The sequence below is a fragment of the Colius striatus genome, chromosome 7 (assembly GCF_028858725.1).
Source record: "Colius striatus isolate bColStr4 chromosome 7, bColStr4.1.hap1, whole genome shotgun sequence".
Lineage (NCBI taxonomy): Eukaryota > Metazoa > Chordata > Aves > Coliiformes > Coliidae > Colius > Colius striatus.
Window position 1 is genome coordinate 29,132,305 of NC_084765.1, and position 22,087 is coordinate 29,154,391.

The 22,087-nt window shown below is 40.9% G+C and overlaps 2 protein-coding genes across 4 annotated transcripts in view; one reads left to right on the forward strand and one right to left on the reverse strand.

Annotated features, from left to right (window-relative positions):
* Positions 1 to 767, reverse strand: part of SCAPER (S-phase cyclin A associated protein in the ER) — a 166,782-nt gene extending 166,015 nt beyond the window's left edge. For both annotated transcript variants that reach the window (XM_062000213.1, XM_062000212.1), the window contains exon 1: positions 689 to 767. In XM_062000213.1, the coding sequence (XP_061856197.1) occupies positions 689 to 744 (56 nt within the window). In that variant the 5' untranslated portion in view covers positions 745 to 767. The remainder of the gene's footprint in view (positions 1 to 688) is intronic.
* A 3,719-nt stretch (positions 768 to 4,486) lies between these two features.
* On the forward strand, positions 4,487 to 18,092 carry RCN2 (reticulocalbin 2). Of its 2 annotated transcripts, none has more exons than XM_062000150.1 (7): positions 4,487 to 4,612; positions 4,714 to 4,819; positions 7,575 to 7,771; positions 10,215 to 10,328; positions 12,183 to 12,279; positions 14,314 to 14,456; positions 17,339 to 18,092. In XM_062000150.1, exons 1-7 carry the CDS (start codon positions 4,502 to 4,504, stop codon positions 17,489 to 17,491), a joined length of 921 nt encoding a protein of 306 aa, XP_061856134.1. In that variant the 5' UTR covers positions 4,487 to 4,501; the 3' UTR covers positions 17,492 to 18,092. The 2 variants fall into 2 exon arrangements, with proteins under 2 accessions (XP_061856134.1, XP_061856135.1); XM_062000151.1 differs by having other exon boundaries at positions 10,227 to 10,328.
* Positions 18,093 to 22,087: the final 3,995 nt, after the last annotated feature.

Sequence of the window (22,087 nt, forward strand, 5' to 3'; positions counted from 1 at the left end):
TCTGACAGCAACGGAAGTATAAACATTGGCAGTAGTTTTTAAAATGCAAATATTTATACATCCTATGGCTGTTTTCAAGAATTTATGGTGTTTTTCTCAGTATGTGTGGCCCATCTTTCCATATGTACAAACTTCATGTCACAGGATAGCTGGACCCGTTCAATGGGAATTCACAGTGCCGTTTACAAGCGCGGGAAGCCTTTTCAGACTCAGCAATTCCAAGTTTCCTCCCAGACTCAGTTCAGGACTGCGGGCCTGGGCCGGAAAGACTTATTCGGAAGGGACAGGCCCCTTCCACCGCGAGGCTGGGTCCCCCACCAGGGCGCCCGCGGGGCACGCCAGGCGCTGAGGAGCCCCGCTCCCCGGCAACGCGTCTGGCCAAGCTCCCTCACACGGCAAGACCTAGACCGACACCCGCGGGTCCCGCTCGCCACCGCGAGCTTCCCAGTTGCCTGTAGCAACCGGCCTCACTCCCCGGCCCGGCTCCCCGCTGCGCAGGGCCGAGCCGGTCAGAGCCCGCCCGGGAAGGCCGAGGGCCCGGAGCCGCCCGCAGGGGCAGTGCTTGGGGGCTCGGCAGGGCGGAGGAGGGGGAGGGCTGGCCCGCCGCCATCTTGTCCCGCCGCCGCGCCCGCGCCGCCCCGCCGCCGCGCCCCTCCCCCGCGCCGGGGCGCGCGGAGCGGCCACTCACGCTCTCCGCCGCGCCGCGCCGTCCCGCCCGCGCGCGTCCCGCCGCGGTGATGTCATCGCATCTCTCCGCCAGCGGCCGCCCGCCCGAGCGACTGCCCGCCCGCCGCCGCGCGCCGCGCCTGTGCCCCCCCGCGCCGGCCCCGGCCTCTCCAGACGCGCATGCGCCGCCCGTGCCGGTGAAGGCATTGCCCTCAACCTTGCCCACCCGGCTCTCCCCTGCCGTGGGGGCCGCGGGCTGGCGAGGCTGCGGCGCCTCCGCCTCTGGCACCGGGCTGGAAGGAGTTCCCGGGCACCGTACCGGAGGTACCTGCAGCTGTCCCGCCAGTGCCCGGTCGTCTGTCGCTTGGGGCTGCCGTGTTAGCCTTGAGGGGAAGCCCTGAGGTGCCACCAGTTCGGGCCTTTCGGTCTGACGGGACCGCTGAGGCGGTGAGAGCCACTCAGCATCGAGCCCTTTCCCCGCCATTGGGGAGCTGGAAAAAGGAGAACATCGAATATGCTTGGGCCAAAAAATAACTGTGTACAGTGCATTGGTTGTATGTGCAGGGGAATGGCAAAACAGGTACTGGTGAGGTGTGAGTTGGGGCACTGTGTCTGGCCTGGGCACCGGTACTTGAAGAAGGATGGAGTTCGTGGAGAAGCCTGCCTTTTTGTGGGCTCTGAGGAGTGGAAAACACTACTTGTGAGGATATATTGAACACGTTGAATCTGTTAAGACAGATGACGAAAGGGGATATGGTAGGGAGTGTTCAAGCATGTAAGAGCATGGTTGTGAAGGTAAAGAGAATAGCCCATTTCCCCCACTGTGACAGGAGTGATGAGGATTAAGAGACCTAAATTGTAACCAGGACAATTTAGGTTGCCATCTCTAAAACATTACAACTACACAAGGATCGTAAAAGATGGCTTGGGAGATAATACATGCTACAGCTGATGTCTTCAAGAACAGTCAGTGCAATCACCTGTCAGAAATGGCACATGTACATGACCCTGGTTCCCTGCAGAGAGCTGAGCCTGGTGGCCCCTGAAGGTCCCATCCAAATTCCTTATGCTGTCATTATTTGATAATGAGCTTGTTAATTTTTTATTAAGCAATTGTCTGAGTTTCCACAACAGCTGCTTTGGTGTGCAGCTGAGCTGAGATCCAGGGTACTGGACCTTGCATCAAATTCTGCTATTCTGGTTCAAAGAAATCAAATGGTGGCTGTCACCACCTCAGCGGTCCCGTCAGACTGAAGGGCCCGAACTGGTGGCCAAATCAGATACCACATCAGAAGAGTGCTATTTTATAACCCATTTTCTCAGATATTAATAATTGTGCTAAGTGCAAAGAAGTAGAAAAACAGGTCTGTAAAGTCTGTAGAGTTTAAAAGGCTTCAGGATACTTTGTGCTAGGTGTTAAGGAAACAAATACGACTATTTGCTACTAAAGCAAATGACACTATTTTAAAGTCCAAACACAGTGTATTTGAACCTCATTAGCTTTATAAGTAAATTGTAGCTCACGTTTTTTCCCTTACTTAAATCCACATGCCAACAACTTTTATAATGGAAGAAGGACAGATAATCTTTGCATGCAGGTCTTAGATGCACTTGCCTGTCTCATATGCAGGTTAAAGTGTTTACATGTGATAGAAAGACAAGATTAAGACAATATGTCAAAATGGAAATCTATCTAAATAAAACTACTGTAAATCTATTTATTCTGAAAATGTATGTGACATAAAGAAAATTAAGGCTTATTCAAGTTAGATACTGATTTATATAAAATATAGATATGTAAAAAATTATAATAAACACCAGATGGGTAGCTTCACTTGGTAGAAATTACTGTTAAGAGACTGTTGTTTGTGTTGCTGGACAACTGCTGTCATGCTGGCAGTTTAACAGGAACAGATTTACATTTTCAGATCTCATAGAGAAGTCATGTTGAACATGACCTCCTAACATTAATTCCTTTGTGAGTAAAAGAACAGCTCCGAACAGATTTGTGGAAGACTGTATGCAATTTGGCTTGAGGGAAGGGGGGAATTTTCCAGAAAAGCCAGAAAGTTCAGCACATAAAAAAGTTTTTATACAGCAAGACTGGAATGCTGATTTATAAATAGCTTCACTGACATTCTTTTTACTTACAATAGTGATGCATTTGCTGTGCACTTGGTTAAAAATACCAAGAGAGCATCAGAGCCTCTCCTTCCCCCCCCCCTTTTTTTTTGTTTCTTTTTTTCTGGTCCATACTAAATTTATTTTGAATGTTATTGTATAGCTGATTAACTGTGTGCTGGGAAGTTTCTGGATTGTATTTTCACACAGGCTAACTACCAAGAGAAGAATACAATTTCCTATGCTTTCCTTCTTACTGAGCTTCATTTTTTTTCTCTAATGTATAGGATACAATTATGTTTTGTTTTTGCTTGCTTTATTGTTCCAGTTGGTTTTATTTCCTTCTCCTATCTTCAATCGTCTTGACATATGGACGTATTTTTAATAAACTTGTTCTTTGCACATCTACATTGTTATTTGGAGGCTGCAGCAGTTCTTTAGCCACTGGAATGTATAATCTCCTACACTGGTCAGCTGTTGAGATATGGGCCAAAGAGGTTTTTGGAGTGTTAGTTATGCATTAGACAAAGAAGAAAAAGCATCTTCAGTACCATCGCAGAAACCCATCAAATCTTATTTCTGTTTTGATTGCATATGAGATTTGCTGTGTCTGCACATGCCACAGGTAGTATGACAATTCACATTTTGTGTATGTGATTTATATAAATACTCATGGGATATTTGACATTTAAACCAATAAAAGATATTAGGCTTAACTCACTATTAGATTTTTTAATAGAAACACATTTCTTATATGGCAGGAAATTGCAATAACACATTTACTGATTTATTGCAATATTTTACTCTCAGATCTTTGAAATGAACTGTCATAGCTCTTCATGGTTAATAGAATTTGAGAGTAACTGGGGAGCAGTATATCGTTACTGCCATGAGAGAGGCAGGACTGCACAACAGACAATATCCATTAAGAGGGAGCTCTGCTTAAACCCAGAAACAATTGTGTTTCTGGAAATCCAGACAGGATATCACTTTTTTTTTCTTCTGTTTAAAAGAGGAGTCACAGAAATACACTAATACTGAAATAAGAAATAACAGCTATAACGGCAGCCTTAGGTAAATCTCAATTAATCCAGTAAGAATGATTAATTTGACCTCAGTGGGCTTGGGATCAGAGCAATCCCAATTTCATGTGACAGTTCTTAGGAATGGTATTCCTGGTGAGGCCCCCTGCTCATGTACTCGATGTATTTTTACTTTGAGTGGTCAATGAGGTTAATTTTACAGCTTTCTTGTCTATTATCCGTTGAACATCTGTGAAAATTTATATTGATCCACCTCCTTAACTCACTTATAAAGCATTGCTTCCCTTTAACTTCTTGTTAGATGTGTTATTTGTGACTTGAGTCACGAGAAGAGAGAAATATTTATTCCGTTATGGTATAAAACTTTAGGCTGCTCATTTCCTGATCACCTTCGCTCATGTCAGGGATGCTTGATGCTTGTTTGAAGGTCTGGTAATAGTCACTTCAGTCTGCCAGGCTTCATAGATGCTTAAAAGTCAGGAAAATAGCTATATAGCTTGATAGTATGTGGTATCTCACACTGATAGAGCATAAAGCACTGCGCGCACGTTGTCGCTCGCGACCAGCGTTCGGCACAGGCGACACGCGGGGCTGGGAGTACCCGCGGGCCCGCCCCCCGCTGCCGCCTCCCCGCCCCCGGCCGCGGCCGCGGCTCCTCCTCGGCGGGCGCCATGCGGCGGCGGACGCTGGTGCTGGCGCTGGGCCTGGCCCTGACGGCGCTGGGCGCGGCGCACGGGCAGCACCGCGCCGACTACGACCGGGAGGCGCTGCTCGGCGGACAGGTGCGGGGCGGGGGGCGGGAGCGGGCGCGGGCCGAGCGCGTCCCGCCGCGCGGGGCAGGGCCCGGCCGCCGGCGGCTCACGCGCGGTTCCCTCTGCCGCAGGAGGAGGCGGAGGAGTATGCGAGGCTCAGCCCGGAAGAGCAGCAGCGGCGGCTGAAGGCCATTGTGAAGAAGATCGACGCGGACGGGGATGGGCTCCTCTCGACGGGTAACGGCGGCGGCGGCTCGGTGCCGCGCTGGCCCGGGGAGCGCCGGAGTTGCGTGCCCCGGGCCCCCGTTGGTAGCACGCCGGGCGGTTTGAGCGGGCGGACGCCGGGCTCTGTCCGTGTCCACAGTCTGGTCCGGCGCCTTCTAAGAAGGAACAGATTCACTCTCCCCGTGACACAGCCGATGACTTATGCCGTGTAGAACCTCTATGGCAAACATAACGACCCTCTTGCACAGCGCGGTAGAAATAGCAACCGACTTTATACAGAGAGTACCTCAGTCCCTACCATTTCTCTTTAACATGGTGAAAGCAGTGGGGGCCAACGGGAGCACATAGGAGTTGTGCCAGCTTTGCACTTGCAGCTGCCCCTTCCACCTCCAAGGCCAGTTTGAATCAAATAGTTTCTGTGTTTGACATCATGTTTGTGCAACTCAGATTGAAATTTAAGAGGCAAAGAATCAACACTGCAGCCATAGACATGTAGACATGTGTTTAGACACATAGACATACAGACATGTATTGTTTTCATCACAATAGTGTATCAAAAGTCTCTTTCCAGACGTGTTTTTGTCAGTCAGACTTATGAACTTGACAGTAAACTCAGGCCTCTCCTTTCAGTACATCATCATGACACTTTCTTAATTTTAAAACTCATGATGAAAAAAGCATTTTTGTTATTTAGCTATGATTTTGACAGAAAATCAAAAGTCTGTCCTGTACACACATACACACGGAGCAAGTAGAATCCTTGTTCCAGTGCCAGAAGAGGGATGTTTCATTAACACAGTGTTAAAAACCCAGGAAGCTTTCTAGGTGAGAGGACAAAATGTGATTTTAAAGATGAGATCAACTATGAATCTCTTGAATGTCTCTCACTTTATATGTTGAAGCTAATAAACTGCACACTTGTGTCAGTGTTCTTGCATCTGACTCTGTAGATATGAGACAGTATGTAACTTTGGTGGAGTGGCTAATCCCTGTAACAAACAAGCAGTTCACAATGTGAAGGCTTTAAGGGGAGAGGTCTATTTAAAATATAGAAGTTCCACCCATACACCATCCTCACAGTATCTATTGCATCTAGTTCTCAGTCTAATGGAAACTTGCCTTCCCTTCACTTCCCAAAGGAAAACTCACAGTGGCATCTGTTTTTACGCTGAGAAACGGTCTCAAAGCTTTTCAGCACAGATATTTCTCAATGTATTGCAAAACACTCTTGAGAACTTTTTCCATATTGTTGGTATCTCCATTTGGAGGCTAATGGTGAGAGAATATATGATATATTAATATTACTTCTCAAAGTGTCAGAGCATTAAGTATTTCTGGTTAATGGCACCGGACGTGACATGTCCAGTGATATGTCAGATATCCTTACGCATTAAATGCTGGTAAATAAGCTATACTATAAGAGAAATCATGTTGCAGTTTCTTGTAAGGCAGTGCTGGTTTTATGCACAAGCCTGAGTGGTTACAAAACATTGCATGCACATCATGTTGAGTCAGTTCAGAGAATGTGTTACAAAGTTGGTTCCTTTGGTAACAAATTCAGTATTCAATACTCATTTTTCAAAATCTCATGCTGCTTTTTAAGGATATTTAAATAACCCTAGTACAGTTATATTGACACTTCTGCCAAGGAGATACTTTAGTATTTTTGAAATGCTGTAAGATTTTTCTACACCAAATAGTGGGTTTTGTGAGATTTTCTTTTTGTCATTGTGACTCTTTAGAGCAGGATTTCAACTGAGTTCATATAACTAGATAATTTTGTGACACAGAGGAAATTGTCCTCCCCTTCTGGGCACCTGAAAATAACTGCATGATACTGAGAGAATATGTTCTCCCAATCCTTTTTAAATGAAGTAACTTTCATGTATTTGTGTGAATTCATTGGTATATTAAGCTTTATTCATTTTAGCCACATTTCTATAAAAACAAGTAGCTTAAAGGCGTTTCCAAAATGTGCAAGGCTTGATTTCAACCTCAAGTAAAGGGAAGATGTCTGTGAATATTTTATTTTGGGTAATAAAGGCAATGGCCATGAATTTAGTTTCATTTCAGCTTGTGGATTTTTCAAAAGAAACCCAAAACTGATGGGAGCAACGAATTAAGTTTTAGAGTTGTTTGTGTAAACTGTATTCAGCATCATTTTCATAAAGCTATGAAGTAAAAAAGGTGAAAGGATGCTCCAGTGTTGATAGGTGTTACATTTGAAAAGGCATGGCTACCTCTTAATATCAAGCTGACCAGAGCATCAGCAGGCACTGAAAAGGGCAGGCTCCATCCTGCCATCGTTCAGGCCCCAGTGAGCTAAATAAGGATACTTTCTCAGCTGAAACCCGGTCTTCCTTCTTATGGGATATGTTTTTAGTGATCCAGTTTGCAGCTGCATCAACTCTACCTGTAATCATTTTTTTGCTACCTCCTGCTGTGTGTATCAGAGGGGGATGCACCCATAGGTTTTCGACAGCACCAACAGAGCCTGGATTAAAGCAATGGTGTAACTCTGGCCTAAGGGTAGCAGTGGGGAAAGGGTGCTAAGGAAGGAAATCTGAAGGTCCTAGCTGTGATCTGTCCTGTCATTCAAGTAGCTTGAAAAAAGCCATAGCATAGCTAACATTTTGCCTATGTGGTAACATCTGAATTGCAGAGTATGCTCCAAACTAAATAGACCTCTCGTATCTTGACAGTTTTTATAGTGCAGATGAGAGTGATTTTTGGTTTACTTTATTGTTTTTTTTAATGATTTTCACAGATGAGCTGAGTTCCTGGATACAGCAGTCTTTTAAACATTATGTTACGCAAGAAGCTAAGCAACACTTCAACGACTACGACAAAGATGGTGATGGATTAGTGTCTTGGAAGGAGTATAATATGCAAATGTATGATCGTGTAATTGATTTTGATGAGAACACTGTCCTGGAGGATCAAGAGGAAGAGTCATTTCGACAGGTAAAATGTTTCAGCATCAGTTTCTGTAAGAGGTTGGCAAAAGGCAGCAACGTTTGTTCGTTTTGGTGGAACAAGATGAGTAGTGAAACAATAGCAGCTGGCATGTGTTTTTAACACTTTCATCTCTCTGAGATAGGGGAATAATTAAAGTAGCAGGAGTATTAAAGCTGCTACCTACAAAACAAAGTCAGAATTAAATCATGCCTACTGAATATATTTTGCTAGTTGAGGGGAGTTAAGTCTATCAACAGTCTTACTACAGAGCGCAGTCTCCAACCATTGTCTTAGAACAAGATGGCAATCTATGGGATTAGGTCAGTAGCCTAACCAGCAGGTGACAGTACTACTGGTGCTGAAGAAGAGCCTGTATGCTTTAACCTCTTCTGTTGCACTGTTCTACCCACTTTTTCAGTCATTTCTCTAATATCCAGTGTGGAGTGTCAATATTGCATACTTTAACATTTTCTGTTCATTAGAGACCTACAGAGAAAGCGTAGCAAGTCAGATATCAGCAATCAAAATGCAGCTCTTAGCTAAAACTTGGAGTATAAACAACAGAAGTTACGGATTAATCTTGTATGTGAACTCAGATCTGAGTGGAAAGGAATGAAGCAAGAGAGACGTGGAGGAAAGGTTCACCTATAATCACAACATAGCAAAATTTGCTTCCTTTCCAGTTGTGTGTTTATAACCAAAAAGAGAATATGTGAGTTTTTAGACTAGTGTGGCCCGAGTTGTGGTTTTGGTTTTGATTTTTTTTTTTTAAGGCTTGCTTTGGCTGCTTTTGATAGAGCAGTAGTGGGTAAAACAGGATGTTGGCAGAAGCAAATACAAAATAGACAATGGGCATGGGATTTTACACACTGAAGAAGCAAAGTCTTAAAGCTTTGAAGGTCACTTAACATAGCTTTTAAATAAAACAAGACTTTAAATGGTACTACCAGTCAAAATATCAATCTCGTGTGTGAGATATTGTCATCACAGATACATACGCTGTGCTAGAACACCTACTCACTTGTGCTGTACATTATTTGACTGCTTACTAGGTTTTCCAGTTTGTCGACTTCTTCAAAATTAACTGTAAAGAGCAAAATCAGTAGCATTGTACAAGCATCGTGTATCAGCCATCTTCAGCACTTTCCTTACAGTTGAAAATTAATATTCTTGCTCTTTCATCAAAATGGATGGATTAGACTACGATATCAATTTAGAATGAACATCAAGTAAACATAAGAATTGACCAGAAGGTGGCAGCCTTGTTTTCTCAAAAACTCACTGAAAAATAGACTTATTTCCTCAATAGTTCCAAGTTGATGTTGGAGTCTAGGACTTCCTGTAGCCAGTCTTTCTGAATTGTCTCCCTATTTAAACTCTCAGCTAAGGTCAGCTTTGCTTTAAGAGTACATTTAATTATTTTGCAACATAGTTGAGACCTTAGAATTATACTGTGTTTGTTACATATTAGGCTGTGTATTGATCAGATAGCTTAATTTTGAGGCAAATGTAAAAAGTCCAATTTCAAATGGTTGTTTTTAATGTTTCTGTGATCTCTGGTTTGCTGGCTACTCCCTTATCCAGATCAGTCACACTGATAGCACAATACACTTAAACATTTTTGAATCCCATGATCAACATGCAATTTGAGTAGAGGTAAGCTATCAGTGGTGTGGGTCTTTATTTTCTTTAAAGAGACTGTACAAAATGAAATGAGGAACAAAACATTTAGAATGGAGAAATAGGAAGTGCAAGATGTTCGGAAGTAAGAGCTTGCCTGCTTATTATTGATACTATTTCTTTTTATCAGACATGATAATACTTATACTTCCAATATTAGATGAGTTAGAGAAGTGACTTTGCTTTGAAGTATCTTCAGATGTAATGGACAAGAAGAGTCTTGTATTGAAGAATCTGTCTAATCCTTCAGTATTTAAAATTGCTTCAGAAAAAGGATTTTCTGTGTATGGTATTTCAAGGCTTTCTTTGAACTAGACACAACCCTTGACATAAGTGAGATATAGATCCAGAAGGTTGTGTCCTTCAAATGTAAATTTTAGAATTTGCAGCAACTACCATCAATTAGAGTCATTGTACTCCACTAGGTCAGCTTGAGAATTGCTGACTTTTAAAAGAGGAAGCATGTATAAAACCAAGAATTCTTGGTCTTTTCTGTATCTCCCTTTTATGTGTTTGAAGCCTTGGCTATGTGTATGTTTTAAAGGTCTCCTTAAATTAAAAAAATGAAGTTTTTATGTGATTCTTAGAATAAAACTACCTCAATTAAAAGTGCCATTCTCATTGGTCTGGATGAGCAATCTTTTAGTGCAAGTATAACGTCAGTGTAAGTAGGTAATGTGAAACAATTAGTACTCTAATGAACTCAAGCCAGCTACTATAATGTTGTTTTTCCTTTTCATTAAGTGCTCTAACTAATCTGTTTTCTAAGCTTCATTTAAAGGAGAAAAAGCGTTTTGAAAAAGCTAATAGAGATGATGTTCCTGATCTAAATGTGGATGAATTTGTTGCTTTTGAACATCCTGAGGAAGTGGATTATATGACGGTAAGATTTAGGAGGGTATCTCTTATCAGCCTGTGTATATAGATGTAAGACCTTTGAATGGATGTGCTTCACCCCAGTACCACAGAAAGTGTGCTTTTGAGCAGTTCTGTGCATTACTTTTACAGACCAAATTAAAAATCAGTTATGTGGTGTGGATCCACTGCTGGAAGTCAGGAGCTGGAGCACAAGTACAGTGCTTTTCTTTGAAATCTGTTTCAAGAACTAGGATTGCACAGCTACCCCAAATTTTTGGGGCTGGAGTGACCTAGTTATCTCTATACTCTGTTAGGTTGGAAATATAACACTGAGATTGTAGCCCAAGGAAGTTTTATGCTTAGAGTTGCAAGTGCAATTCTAGTTAGGAGGACTTCAGGAAAAGACAGAACTGTATGAATACATGAAAGATCCCTGGTTTGAAATTGGGTGGAAACACCAGGTTTTTAGCCCAGGGGGTGGTGATCAATGGCACAGAATCGAGTTGGAGGCCTGTGGCCAGTGGAGTTTGGGGATTGGTTCTGGGGCCAGTCTTGTTCACCATTTTCATCAACGACCTGGATGAGAGGACCCTCAGCAAGTTGGCTGATGACACAAAACTGGGAGGACTGGCTGATTCCCCAGAAGGCTGTGCTGCCATTCAGCGGGATCTCGACCAGCTGGAGAGTTGGGCAGAGAGGAACCTCATGAGGTTCAACGAGGACAAGTGCAGAGTCCTGCAGCTGGGAAGGAACAACCCCCTGCACCAGTACAGGCTGGGGATTGACCTGATGAAGAGCAGCTCTGCAGGGAGAGACCTGGGAGTGCTGGTTAACAATAAGTTAAACATGAGCCAGCAATGTGCCCTCATGGCCAAGAAGGCCAATGGCATCCTGGGATGCATCAAGAAGAGTGTGGCCAGCAGGTCAAGGGAGGCTCTTCTCCTCCTCTACTCTGCCCCGGTGAGGCCTCATCTGGAGTCCTGTGTCCAGTTCTGGGCTCCTCAGCTCAAGAGGGACAGAGAACAGGCCACCAAGATGATCAGGGGACTGGAACATCTTTCATACAAGGAAAGGCTGCAGGAACTGGGGCTGTTCAGTCTGGAGAAGAGGAGATTGAGGGGAGATCTTATTAACATTTATAAATATCTAAAGGGTGGGTGTCAGGCCCTTTTTTCTACCGTACCTAGCAACAGGACAAGGGGTAATGGGATGAAGCTGGAACACAAAAAGTTCCACTTAAGTCTAAGAAAAAACTATTTCACTGTTCAGGTGAGGGAGCCCTGGCACAGGCTGCCCAGAGGGGTTGTGGAGTCTCCTTCCTTGGAGGTCTTCAAGACCTGCCTGGACATATCCCTATGCGACCTGATCTAGGTGAACCTGCTTCTGCAGAGGGGTTGGACTAGATGATCTCTAAGGTCCCTCCCAACCCCTACCATTCTATGATTCCATGATTCTATGAACAGGCACAATGGCTTCACTGGGAAACATAGGACCAAAAGACCAACTGGTTTTCCTAACAATTTCATAAAGTTGCAGCAATGCAAATTGGTGAATGAATCACATGGAAAAAGAGGAATGAAATGAGACGATGTAGCTTTGTACAAATTCATGTTTCTCATCTACTAGATTTGAATTATGTTGAAGGATTCCAACTCTACACCTTTCAGATTTGGTTTTCATAAAACCTGACATGCTAAACTCTTAAGAACAGATCTGGTTTGTTGCACAGGACCCAATTACTATGCTAGTGTGAATAAAACAGAAAATCAGATTTGAAATGAGGGAATCTTTGAAGAAAACCTTACTCCTAGAAATATTTTCTTGCAAGTGACTAATTTTTCACAAACTGATACTTTGCTTTTTTGTATGTATACAAAAGGACTTTGTCATCCAGGAGGCTTTAGAGGAACATGATAAAGATGGTGATGGATTTGTTAGCCTGGAAGAATTCCTTGGTGATTACAGAAGAGACCCAAGTAAGGAAAAAAGGGGTGTGAGCATGAAAGAGGGAACTAAACAAAGGCTTTTGGAATAGTGTGAATTCATGGGCCTTTATTTTTGGTTTTTTACCCTTCCACCTACAGACTCTGATTAACATCCATTCTTATAGAATAATTCAGTTTCCTGATACGGGCATAGTAGCTCATTATTTTAGTCTGCCCTACATGTATTTGACAGGGCTTTGTGTATAGCCCATTCCAGTGTTTCCTTGCAAGTTACTTCTTGTTTGCCTAAAGACTGAAGTATATTCCTTAACACTTGGTATGCAGCTGAAATAAGATGCAGTTTTGCTAACTGGACACATTTGTGAAACGAGCCAGCCGTATGTATAAGGTTAAACTTTCCTGATCGTCATCAGCTTAAGGCAGCAGCTATCACCCTTGCTTTAGAAGGGTTGAAGCTGTGTGTGTTTTAAGAGAGGTGGAGGGAGAATGTAAGGAGTCCATTCCCTGGACCAGATATAAAAAGCCTATCTGCATTTTAGTTTTTCTTCTACTTTTGCCCTTCCTTAAACTTGATCTGTTGCTTCTTTAACAGGGAAAATGACACTCTCCTGGTGTTTATCAATACTTTTTTCTAGCTTTGTTGCTAATAAATAAATATTTTATATGCTGTGTTTGATTTACTGGAGTTACAAAAAGGATGAATAGCTTGAGGTGTGTAGAAGGTCTGCTTGGTCTACTGATTCTGGAGTGTGGACTAGCAACTTAGCTGGAGCAAATGTTTAAGCCACATGAGGAGATGGACAAATAGATAAATAGTTTTTCTTTGCTTCAATCAACTGTCTGGTTTTTTTTTACCTTTATAACTATCTTTGCGTGTCAGAGCCAGTAAAAGCAATAGATCTCTGATGCAACTATAGGATTATTTTTTTCCTGCTTTGACTTAAAGACAGGTTTTCTAAGGCAATCTATCCAAAATTGTTAGAAAGGAGTCAAGTTGTTGCTAGTGTCCTTGCAGTAATGGAGAAGGTAACAGCTGTGTCGTTAAAACTTTTCAGCAAGAATTCAGAATTGGGTGTAACTGTAGAAACTACAGCTTTTGTCCAAATGGCTCTCTCCTGCAGACAGTGCTCCTACAGCACACTTCAAAATGACTGATAAACTACATGGAGGGTCTAGTTTCATAATTGTCTTGTGGTTTTGAGCAACAGTGTATGGTGACTTGTGACATTAAGGAATAATCTACTTACAAAGCTAGATATTAGAAAGTCTAATGAGCCTGCACTAATCAAGAGCTTTGCCTTTTCTGTTACCTGTCGCAGATGGATCTCCTTTGATTTTAAAATAGGAGAACAAAGAGTAGAAGATTATTTAAAACTTTGTAAGACCTTATAATTTATATAATCCCATATACCACAAAACACTATCCCTACTTTTTAGGACACTTGCTGACATAAAACTTTTCCATACTCTCTTCCATCTGTCAAGTACTGGGTTGCCCAGCATCCGAGGCCTGCAGCACTGCTCGTGTTGCTGCCCTGTCACACTCTCCAAGTGGCATCTGCAACACAATTGCTATACTTTAATGGGAGATTAATTTAAGTTACTTAATTTACCTCGGTCAAGGTAAATCCTGCAAATGTGAGATATCTCTGTCATCTGCTTTCTTTTCCTACTGATACAGCAAGTGTCCCAACAAGTAGGAAACCATCTTCTTGGTAGCACGTTCAATATAAAGTATGTTTTCTCCTCTGTCAATTTGGGTAATTGTGGAGATACTAAAATGAGTAGTGTGATTGATGGCAAACCTTGACTTTAATGTCTGCTTAGTTCAACTGTAAATTTACAATTATAATATTACCTTAGCTTTAAATTCTGTTTTATTCTGGACAAGTATTCGTTTATAGACAGATGCATTTATTTAATCTATTGGCACTAGTCTGTAAGGCTTTTTGTTCAGTGAAATCACTCATGTTCTGTGAGACTTGGTGAATTTGTTTAGAGAAGTTGAGAAAATCTGCTTTAAGGTGAAGAGTGGCTTTAAACTTGACAAATATGTCTTACTAGCTGCAAGAAAAGATCCAGAATGGATACTTGTTGAGAAGGATCGGTTTGTGAACGACTATGACAAGGATAATGATGGCAAACTCGACCCTCAAGAGCTGCTCTCTTGGATTGTACCTAATAATCAGGGTATTGCCCAAGAGGAGGTAAGTATTTTGACAGCCATTTAGATTTTAATTAATGCAGTAGAATTTTGAAGGTACACAGCAAAATGAAAGATGAATTCAGATTTATCGTGTCTCAGTAGGTGAAAAAGAATGCTTAGTAGATCTTTGCATATGTTTTTAACCTTTTCTCAGTTTGACAAAGAATACAGGTCCTTTAACTGCATCAGGCAAATTTGAAGTTGCTATTAGTTGTATGAATGTTTGTAAATTAACCAAGAGCTTTTCTACATATTTAAATATAGCTTGTCTGGTTAGATGCAAGAGTACAGTGTTTTAATCAGTTATTTTTTAGTTATTGTAGATAAATCTAATGAGATGTGCTACTGAAAGAACCTGCCTTATACTGGCAGCATTATTTTGAAAACAAAATTTTTTGTGATTCCTCTAATGGGACAAGTCACCATAATATGTTGAACTAAAACCTGGTTTTTTTAGAAGTTCAAGAAAATGGAAGTATTCCATGACTCAAAGGTGCTGTATTGCAAACTTTGATGATGGTGACAATAATTGAAATGGTTTCATCAGGGGTAGAAAGTCATAATAGGTTTAAGTGGATTCTTACTTCTTTATCTGTCTTTTTTATAGAAGGCAGTAGAAGCACTGAGTGTTCCAGAACAACGTATTTTAGTAAGCAGATTTTACTGTCACTGACTGCAGTAGAGAGGATTTCTGCCTTTCTGCTAGCAACTTTTTATCATAATTGGTCCAAGTCTTTTTCCTTTGCACTGGAAGCTTTTGGTGTTCAGAATGGCAGGAACAACAGGTCTTCCCATGCCTCTATAGGTCGTGGTAAAGTCAGGAGAAGCTTTGTGTCAAACAACATAACCCATCTGCTGAGTTGGATCATTTTGGTACTGAGGTCCCACCTCTTCCTTCTTCAGCTCTGTTGGTGGCAGAAAAAGCAAGGTGGCCAGCACGCAGCACTGGGTGGTCACATACCTAACCTCGTAGGAAGCTAAGCTGTTGCTTTGATAGTACTTTTGTCAGCATCCATCTGTAAGCCTTTGTGCAGACTTTTTTAACATCTGACTCTTGAGAGTGGCTGGTTCATATTCACAGAAAAAGTACTGTCGTAAACATGAGTTCTGTGTGCTGTTGAGTTTATTCATATCTATGTTGGTTTGCTTAGTTGTTCTTGATTTAAGCAGTTCTTTGCTAGTCATTCGAATTTTAGCTTACATCAGAGCCACACTGTTGTAAGTAATAGTTCAGTTACGCAAGAAATTAGGGTTTTTATTTGTTTCTCTAACATGCTTTTTATTTTCTTCAGTTAATGCAAGGGCTTAGCAAAGTCATCAGTCCTGAAGAGATTGACTTAAGTCGTAAACCACTGCCTGAAAGCAGAATATTGCAGTTTCATTTTGTCATTGTGAAACGACTTAAGAAACTTGGTAGCTAAATAACATACAATTAGAAAAATCACTATATATTCCATTGCCAGGAACTGACATGTGTTTATCAAGGTGTTTGTCTTAATAATCTTTTAGCTTATGCCATGCAGAGTGCTTCTAAAATCTGCTTGTCTGATCTTAGTCCCTCTTATTTTCTTCAGTCCTTATGGGCGATGCAGTCAGCCTAAATGTGAGTAATACTTAATTAAAAAAATCGCTAAGCAGTTATATTGAACCAAACCAACCAGGGAAAGTAGGACAGAAGGATTCTCTAAATCATTGTATTTGTCAATGTTTAGCAAATAAAAACAAAACCTGTGTAATACTAGGACTTCTCTATTTCACAGAAGTAATAGATGCAGTATTGGCTCATGTAATGAGCTCTGTAATACTCATGAATAAGCTACAACTAAAATATTCTGCAATATTTTTTTTGTGTTACTGCTGAACCTTCTTTTGTAATAAATAAGCAAAAAACTGAGAATCACTTTAACTTGCATGTTAACTTCATCTAAAGTTGTCATGATTTAGTATTTGAAAGTTTCTTCATAAAAACAAGCTTTTGCTTTCAGGAAATGAGGGAAAACATGAATTGCTACCTATGCCTAGATGGTTTATCTGATCTGCTGCTGGAGGTAGAAAGCTCCTTTTCACTGTGAACTTCCTAGTTACATTTTAATCATGAATTATAACCATGGAGCATTTCTGGCAAATCACAGATACAGAATATCCAGCTGCAATTCTCTATCCCTTTTCCATGTATGATTGAAAAGTCAGACTCCACAGGTTCAGGAAAGAAAAAATTGCCTCAGCACAGTAGACACCTCCAGAGTTGAAAGCAAGGGTGTCTACAGCTTAACGTGAGAGCTGTAAATGATGCTTCTCTTGTCAGACACAGGGTAAATATGTGATTTGAGCCCTAATGGCTGCACACTTCTGAAGGAAGATGCTCAACTTCAAGACTGTATTGGCTCAAATCCTAGTTGAGATGCTGCACATCAAGAACTTGCTATTATAGCTGTCATTCAGAGGCTGAATGTCCAGAGGTGCCCTCTGAAAAAAAAGGGTCTCTAGCTGGCATGCTAAGCTTGCATTTTCTGCAGATCACACACTGCAGACATGCTGTGCTCGCCCATGGATTCCAAGGACCATGGGTGCCTCCAGGAACATGATTGAATTTTGCTGGTTTAATACAGCTTTCTGCCCTCAAAATAAAGCTCTGGGTTTGACACTGACTTGATGCTTTGTAGTTGATAGTGAGGGTAAAGATTTGATATGATGATTCTTCCACCAAATAAAAGAGGTGAAGAGAAACAAGCCGAGGAAAAGCCCCATTCTGAATGTAAAATCTTGCCTCGAATGTTACAAATAATGCTGTTGTGGCAGGACATTGACAAAGCCATTCCAAAAGCATTATTTATAAATGCTCAAATGATTAACAGTGCACATGGTGTTTCATTTATTTTAAAGGCTCTTCACCTTATTGAAGAAATGGATTTGAATGATGATAAAAAGCTTTCCGAAGCAGAAATTCTTAAGAACCAGGATTTGTTTCTGAACAGTGAAGCAACGGATTATGGTAGGCAGCTTCATGATGAACGTTTCTACCATGAAGAACTTTAGATTATTTATTTTGTTATCTGTTTTTCTTCCTTTTCTTTCATTTGAAGCTTTTGTTAAAAGCACTCGTCAGCTATGTTGCAAGTTTTATGCTGTAATTACAGTACACTAGTGTTTGTGTAAATAATTTGCATTCAAAATGTAATTGCCCTCCTGTGGACTTCCTTGAGCCCCTTCTAGCCTTCAAAATAAATCTAAATACTTACTTCCAAAATGATACAGCATTGGGAAATACATTACTTCCAGTGTAGTACTGTATTGTGAAGAGTTGTTGTACTGTACCTGAAGAAAATAGAGAATCTAAATGATTCTAAAACATAGTAACTGAGACTATTATTTTTTCTAATCAGTTTAATTAGGGCAAGGAGTGGGGAAGATGGGGGCATGTTTAGAGTCAGTATTAACTCTGGTTTATTTAATACTTTTGGAGAAACACTTAGATTAATGCCTCAATTGTTTAAGAGGTTTCTACTTAATTTTAAATGGTTTCTATACTGTGTTTTATTGTATCATAAAACTTGCTATTTTTACATCTGTAGACAGTAATTGTTTTTAATGTAAAATTCTACAGTATTAGCAATAAAGTGGAATTTTGAAGTGTTAAGATCTTGATTTGTTGGATTAAAATTTCAAGTGGTCTTGTCTTTCTGTGTTTTCTCCATTTATTACTTACTGTGGGTCACTCGTTGCAGCTCCTTGAAATATGAACAGTGTTCACAATGTACAAAAGCAACTTTCTTAGCTTTTATAAATCAAAGAAACCATTTGATCCAGATGGTAGAGTCAAAAAAATATTTGCATTTATCATTCTCTGGACAAGATTGCAAAAGCAGTTGTGGGCTGGGGTTTTTTTGGGACTATATGAAGTGTCAAGGCTTTATATGATATTTGTAGTAATAACTTGTAAAAGTTTACTTTGGTTGAATGCTCTGCAATTACCGTTCATAAAAGTAAGCACTGTCCCATTATGTGATTATTTGAAGTAGTCTGAAAGGTTAATGGCACGACAGATTCAATTTGGGAAGGTGCATGTATTCACTTTTTATCTCCTAGAAAGTCCCAGCAGTGAGCTGAGTATGCTAAACAAGAGAAAGCCTTGCAGAACAGATTGTGTCGAGTTTATTAGGGGGTTGTAATTCCTCGATAACCAACCCCTGTAATGCTCTTGCAGTGTTCTTCATTAATGTTTTCCTTCCTCCTAGCTCTTTTTATTGACTGAAGGAAAGTAGTTCTGCTGTGGGCTTTTTTGCCAATACACCACTCCTTTTGTTGTACGTGCTGAAGTACCATTAGAAGTTTTGATTCAGAGCAAACCTACATACACTTTTACTGTGTTTTTTAAGATACGGTGATAGAAATTCAAACACTTTTTCAGTTTTAGTGGGAAGGTTTTTTCCTGCCTATACATGTTTATTTCAGTTCCTGGGAATGTGAGTACAACTATTTTCATGTTGGTGGAGGGATCCGATTTTAAATACGTAATTATAGCCAGTGTGTCCAGTAACACTAAAACATTTGTTGTCATCTTTGTTGTTTCAAAATATACTCAGAGTTCCCTATCTGTTATTATTCTTCATGGCATTTATAGACAAGTCTTAATGACAGGTTCAACTGCATACTCAGTGTTAAAAATGTCATCATGAACTTGAAAGATGAGCTTCCAGAACAGGAGGGTAAAAGAATGCCTGTGGAAGGATGCCGCCGACCTTTGCTCTTTGACTTGACTCCAAGTCATTTGCTGGATTGCAAATGCATAAGCCAAGAACAGGTGTAGCAAAACTAGTAAAATACCAAACAGCATTTCTGTAGTCCACATCTCAGTTTGTGCCAAACATCCAATATATTGGTTATTGTAAGCAAATCATGTTAGGTGTTATCAGGGCTTAGCTCACAGTAAGATAGAAACAGATTACAGCTTTTGTTACTTTGGAGCTCGTAAGGTAACTCTATGGAGGCAAAAAACGAGTGCTTGAGAAAGAAGCAATATCATTGCTCATGAAACAAATGTGGAACTGGAGAAGTGCTAAGCTCAATCCTTTAATATTTTGTTGCGCATTTCTGTAATTCCTAGAGTAAAGTAATGTAGACTTCTTTTGTTTTCAGATAAAATTAGGCATTTTTCACTTCAGGATTAGAAGCCTAATAGTCCTTAACAAAAAGATTGGAAAGATTTGTGGCTTTTGATGGTTTCAACTAGTGTTTAGGTTGCCAAAATTGACTGCCACTTAGTGATGTCTATCTAAACACGAGAGCTGATCAACTATTTTCAGGGTTATGCATTGATGGAGTCCCTCATTAATGTTTTTTAACTCTGCTGGGAAGTGCAATGAAGCAAAGTATTTCTAAGAACTTGTAATGGTTTCTCTGTAGGTAGAAGTTAAAAAGAAACTTCAGTTTTAATAGGTCAGAGCAGCAATTTTCTGCACTCCAGTGTGACATCATGTCTGTAAAAGGAATGATGGGTACTCAATCTGAGATTACCAGAGTCTGCAAAAAGTAACACAAAGTAACCCAGGTTAGTCTGTTTCTTGCTGGCCCTATTCTTTGTGGAAAATCCAGAGCTTCCCTGTTTGGTGGGTGGCTGAGAGCAGTTACTGGTAGCTCCCTCCTCTCTGCTAGGTTTTACAGAAGGTGTCCACAACATCCAGACTTTAGCAATAACCACACGTGCTCAACCATTAAGACATTTTGGGAGGAAGGACTGTGTCTTGTGGTGTTCTGACATGTAAAACTGATGCTTTGTTTTGAAAGAGCCTCCAGTCAGCGTATCCTGCAAATCCAATAGACCTCTTAGAGGGATACTGGTGAATCCTGTTCTTCCTTAGGTATCTCTGTGCCTCCTCCTCCACACACACAGCAGAGACTACTTTGATAGCCAAGAAGACAGACTTTGGAAAAGTGAGAGACTGTTTTTGCCTAATTTCTTAGGGACATAGTATTTTGACAGTCTCTGTTTCTGTCTGTCCCGCTGCTATTAGAACTTTGAGTCTTCTCTTATTTTCTCGCTAGTCATAAACCTCACCATACAAACAAAACGGGTTGTAGGGATATTTTAGAAGGCAAAAGCACACTCAACTAGTGCTGTATTTCATCCCAGAATCCCCTTTTGAGAAATGAGACTGTATTGAATTAAACTGCACAACTTTTACCTGTGGAAGTTTTATGTAAATGGTTCAGGTTATGGTTAGCTGGAGCAGCTCTAAACAGCCACTCTAAAAAGTCACACTCAGAACTGAAACCTTACAGGCAGAATAAAAGAGATGGTGAAGGTGAAGCCACATTGTGGTTTGTGGGAATAGGCATCCTACTTCTGCACACTGTACTGAAGGTCATGGGCCTGCTACATCTGACCGCTTTGTACGTAGTACATGCACAATATTCCCAATTCAAATATTAAAGCTGACAAAAGCACCTTGTCTCCATGTAATAGCTTCTCACGTTTCTTAGAGTCTAAACATTCTTGTTGGCAAGGTAACCTCCTCCTCTTCCTCAAAATTGTTATGTTATTTAGGGACAGTCCCCAGCTCTGTAGGAGTATGCTTTGGGATGATTCTTTGGACGGCGTCTAAGAGAGACTTTCAGAGGAACAAGTACTAGCTAAAATCAATGGTGTTTGCTTTTTTTTCAAAATCCTTCCATTTATAAAATCAAGGATCTAGCAAAATTTGATTTCTAAACAAACATTGCAAGTAAAAATGCCAGGAGAATAGGGCAAAGGGAAGATTGTGTATGACAGCAAGTAGATGAGGTATCAATATTATGGAGCTGACATTTGCAAAGTTTTCCAGAACATGAAGCAGCTGTAACATTTAGTATCTACAAAAACACATACTACCAAAAGCAAAGGTCATCTCAAAGAAAGTGGATAGGTGACGGAACAAAGTCACGTGCTGCTGGTATAAACAAGCGAAACTCCTCAGAGGTGCGCTATGAAACAACAAGAGGCAACAGTCAGAAGTTCCAACAAAGGAAATTCTGAGTAGATGGAGATTTCACAGTAGTGACAGTTAGGCAGAGAAATGTGCCCAGAGAGGTGGTAGAAGAATTTCTGCCCTGGAGATAGTCAGAGCTCAAAAAGATCCTGAGCAATGCGATCCATCTTTGAAGTTAGCCCTGCTTGGTGCAGGGGGCACAAAGAATCCTGTTCAGAGTCATCTGATCTGAACCATTTGGCAAGGTGTGTTTATTTTCTGTATATTACAAATTGTTTTAAGTATGTAGCATTTCCAATGACAAGCTGTCCCTTCCTCCTCTGTCTTAAAAAACCAACAGTGCTTGTTGAAGGAAAACCAAAAACCTCTCAGAAAGTAAACACTGATCTCAATGTTGCTTTTAAGGCAGAAGTTATTATAACATGTATATTATATATAGATATAAATATACTTTATATGGAGGGTAGTGCCCTCATGTAAAGTGCTTTGTGCCCTTCTTACAAAAAGAAAACTCACATTAAAGGGTAATTCTACAAGAATGTGGTCCTTAAAGTGGAATCCTTTGTTCTGCATAAATGCTGCTCTCATAGATGTGTACCAATGGCTCTGCATGGAGGTGTAAGGAAATGAGTCTCTGGTGAAGGACGTTATTTCACCAGGCCTGCTG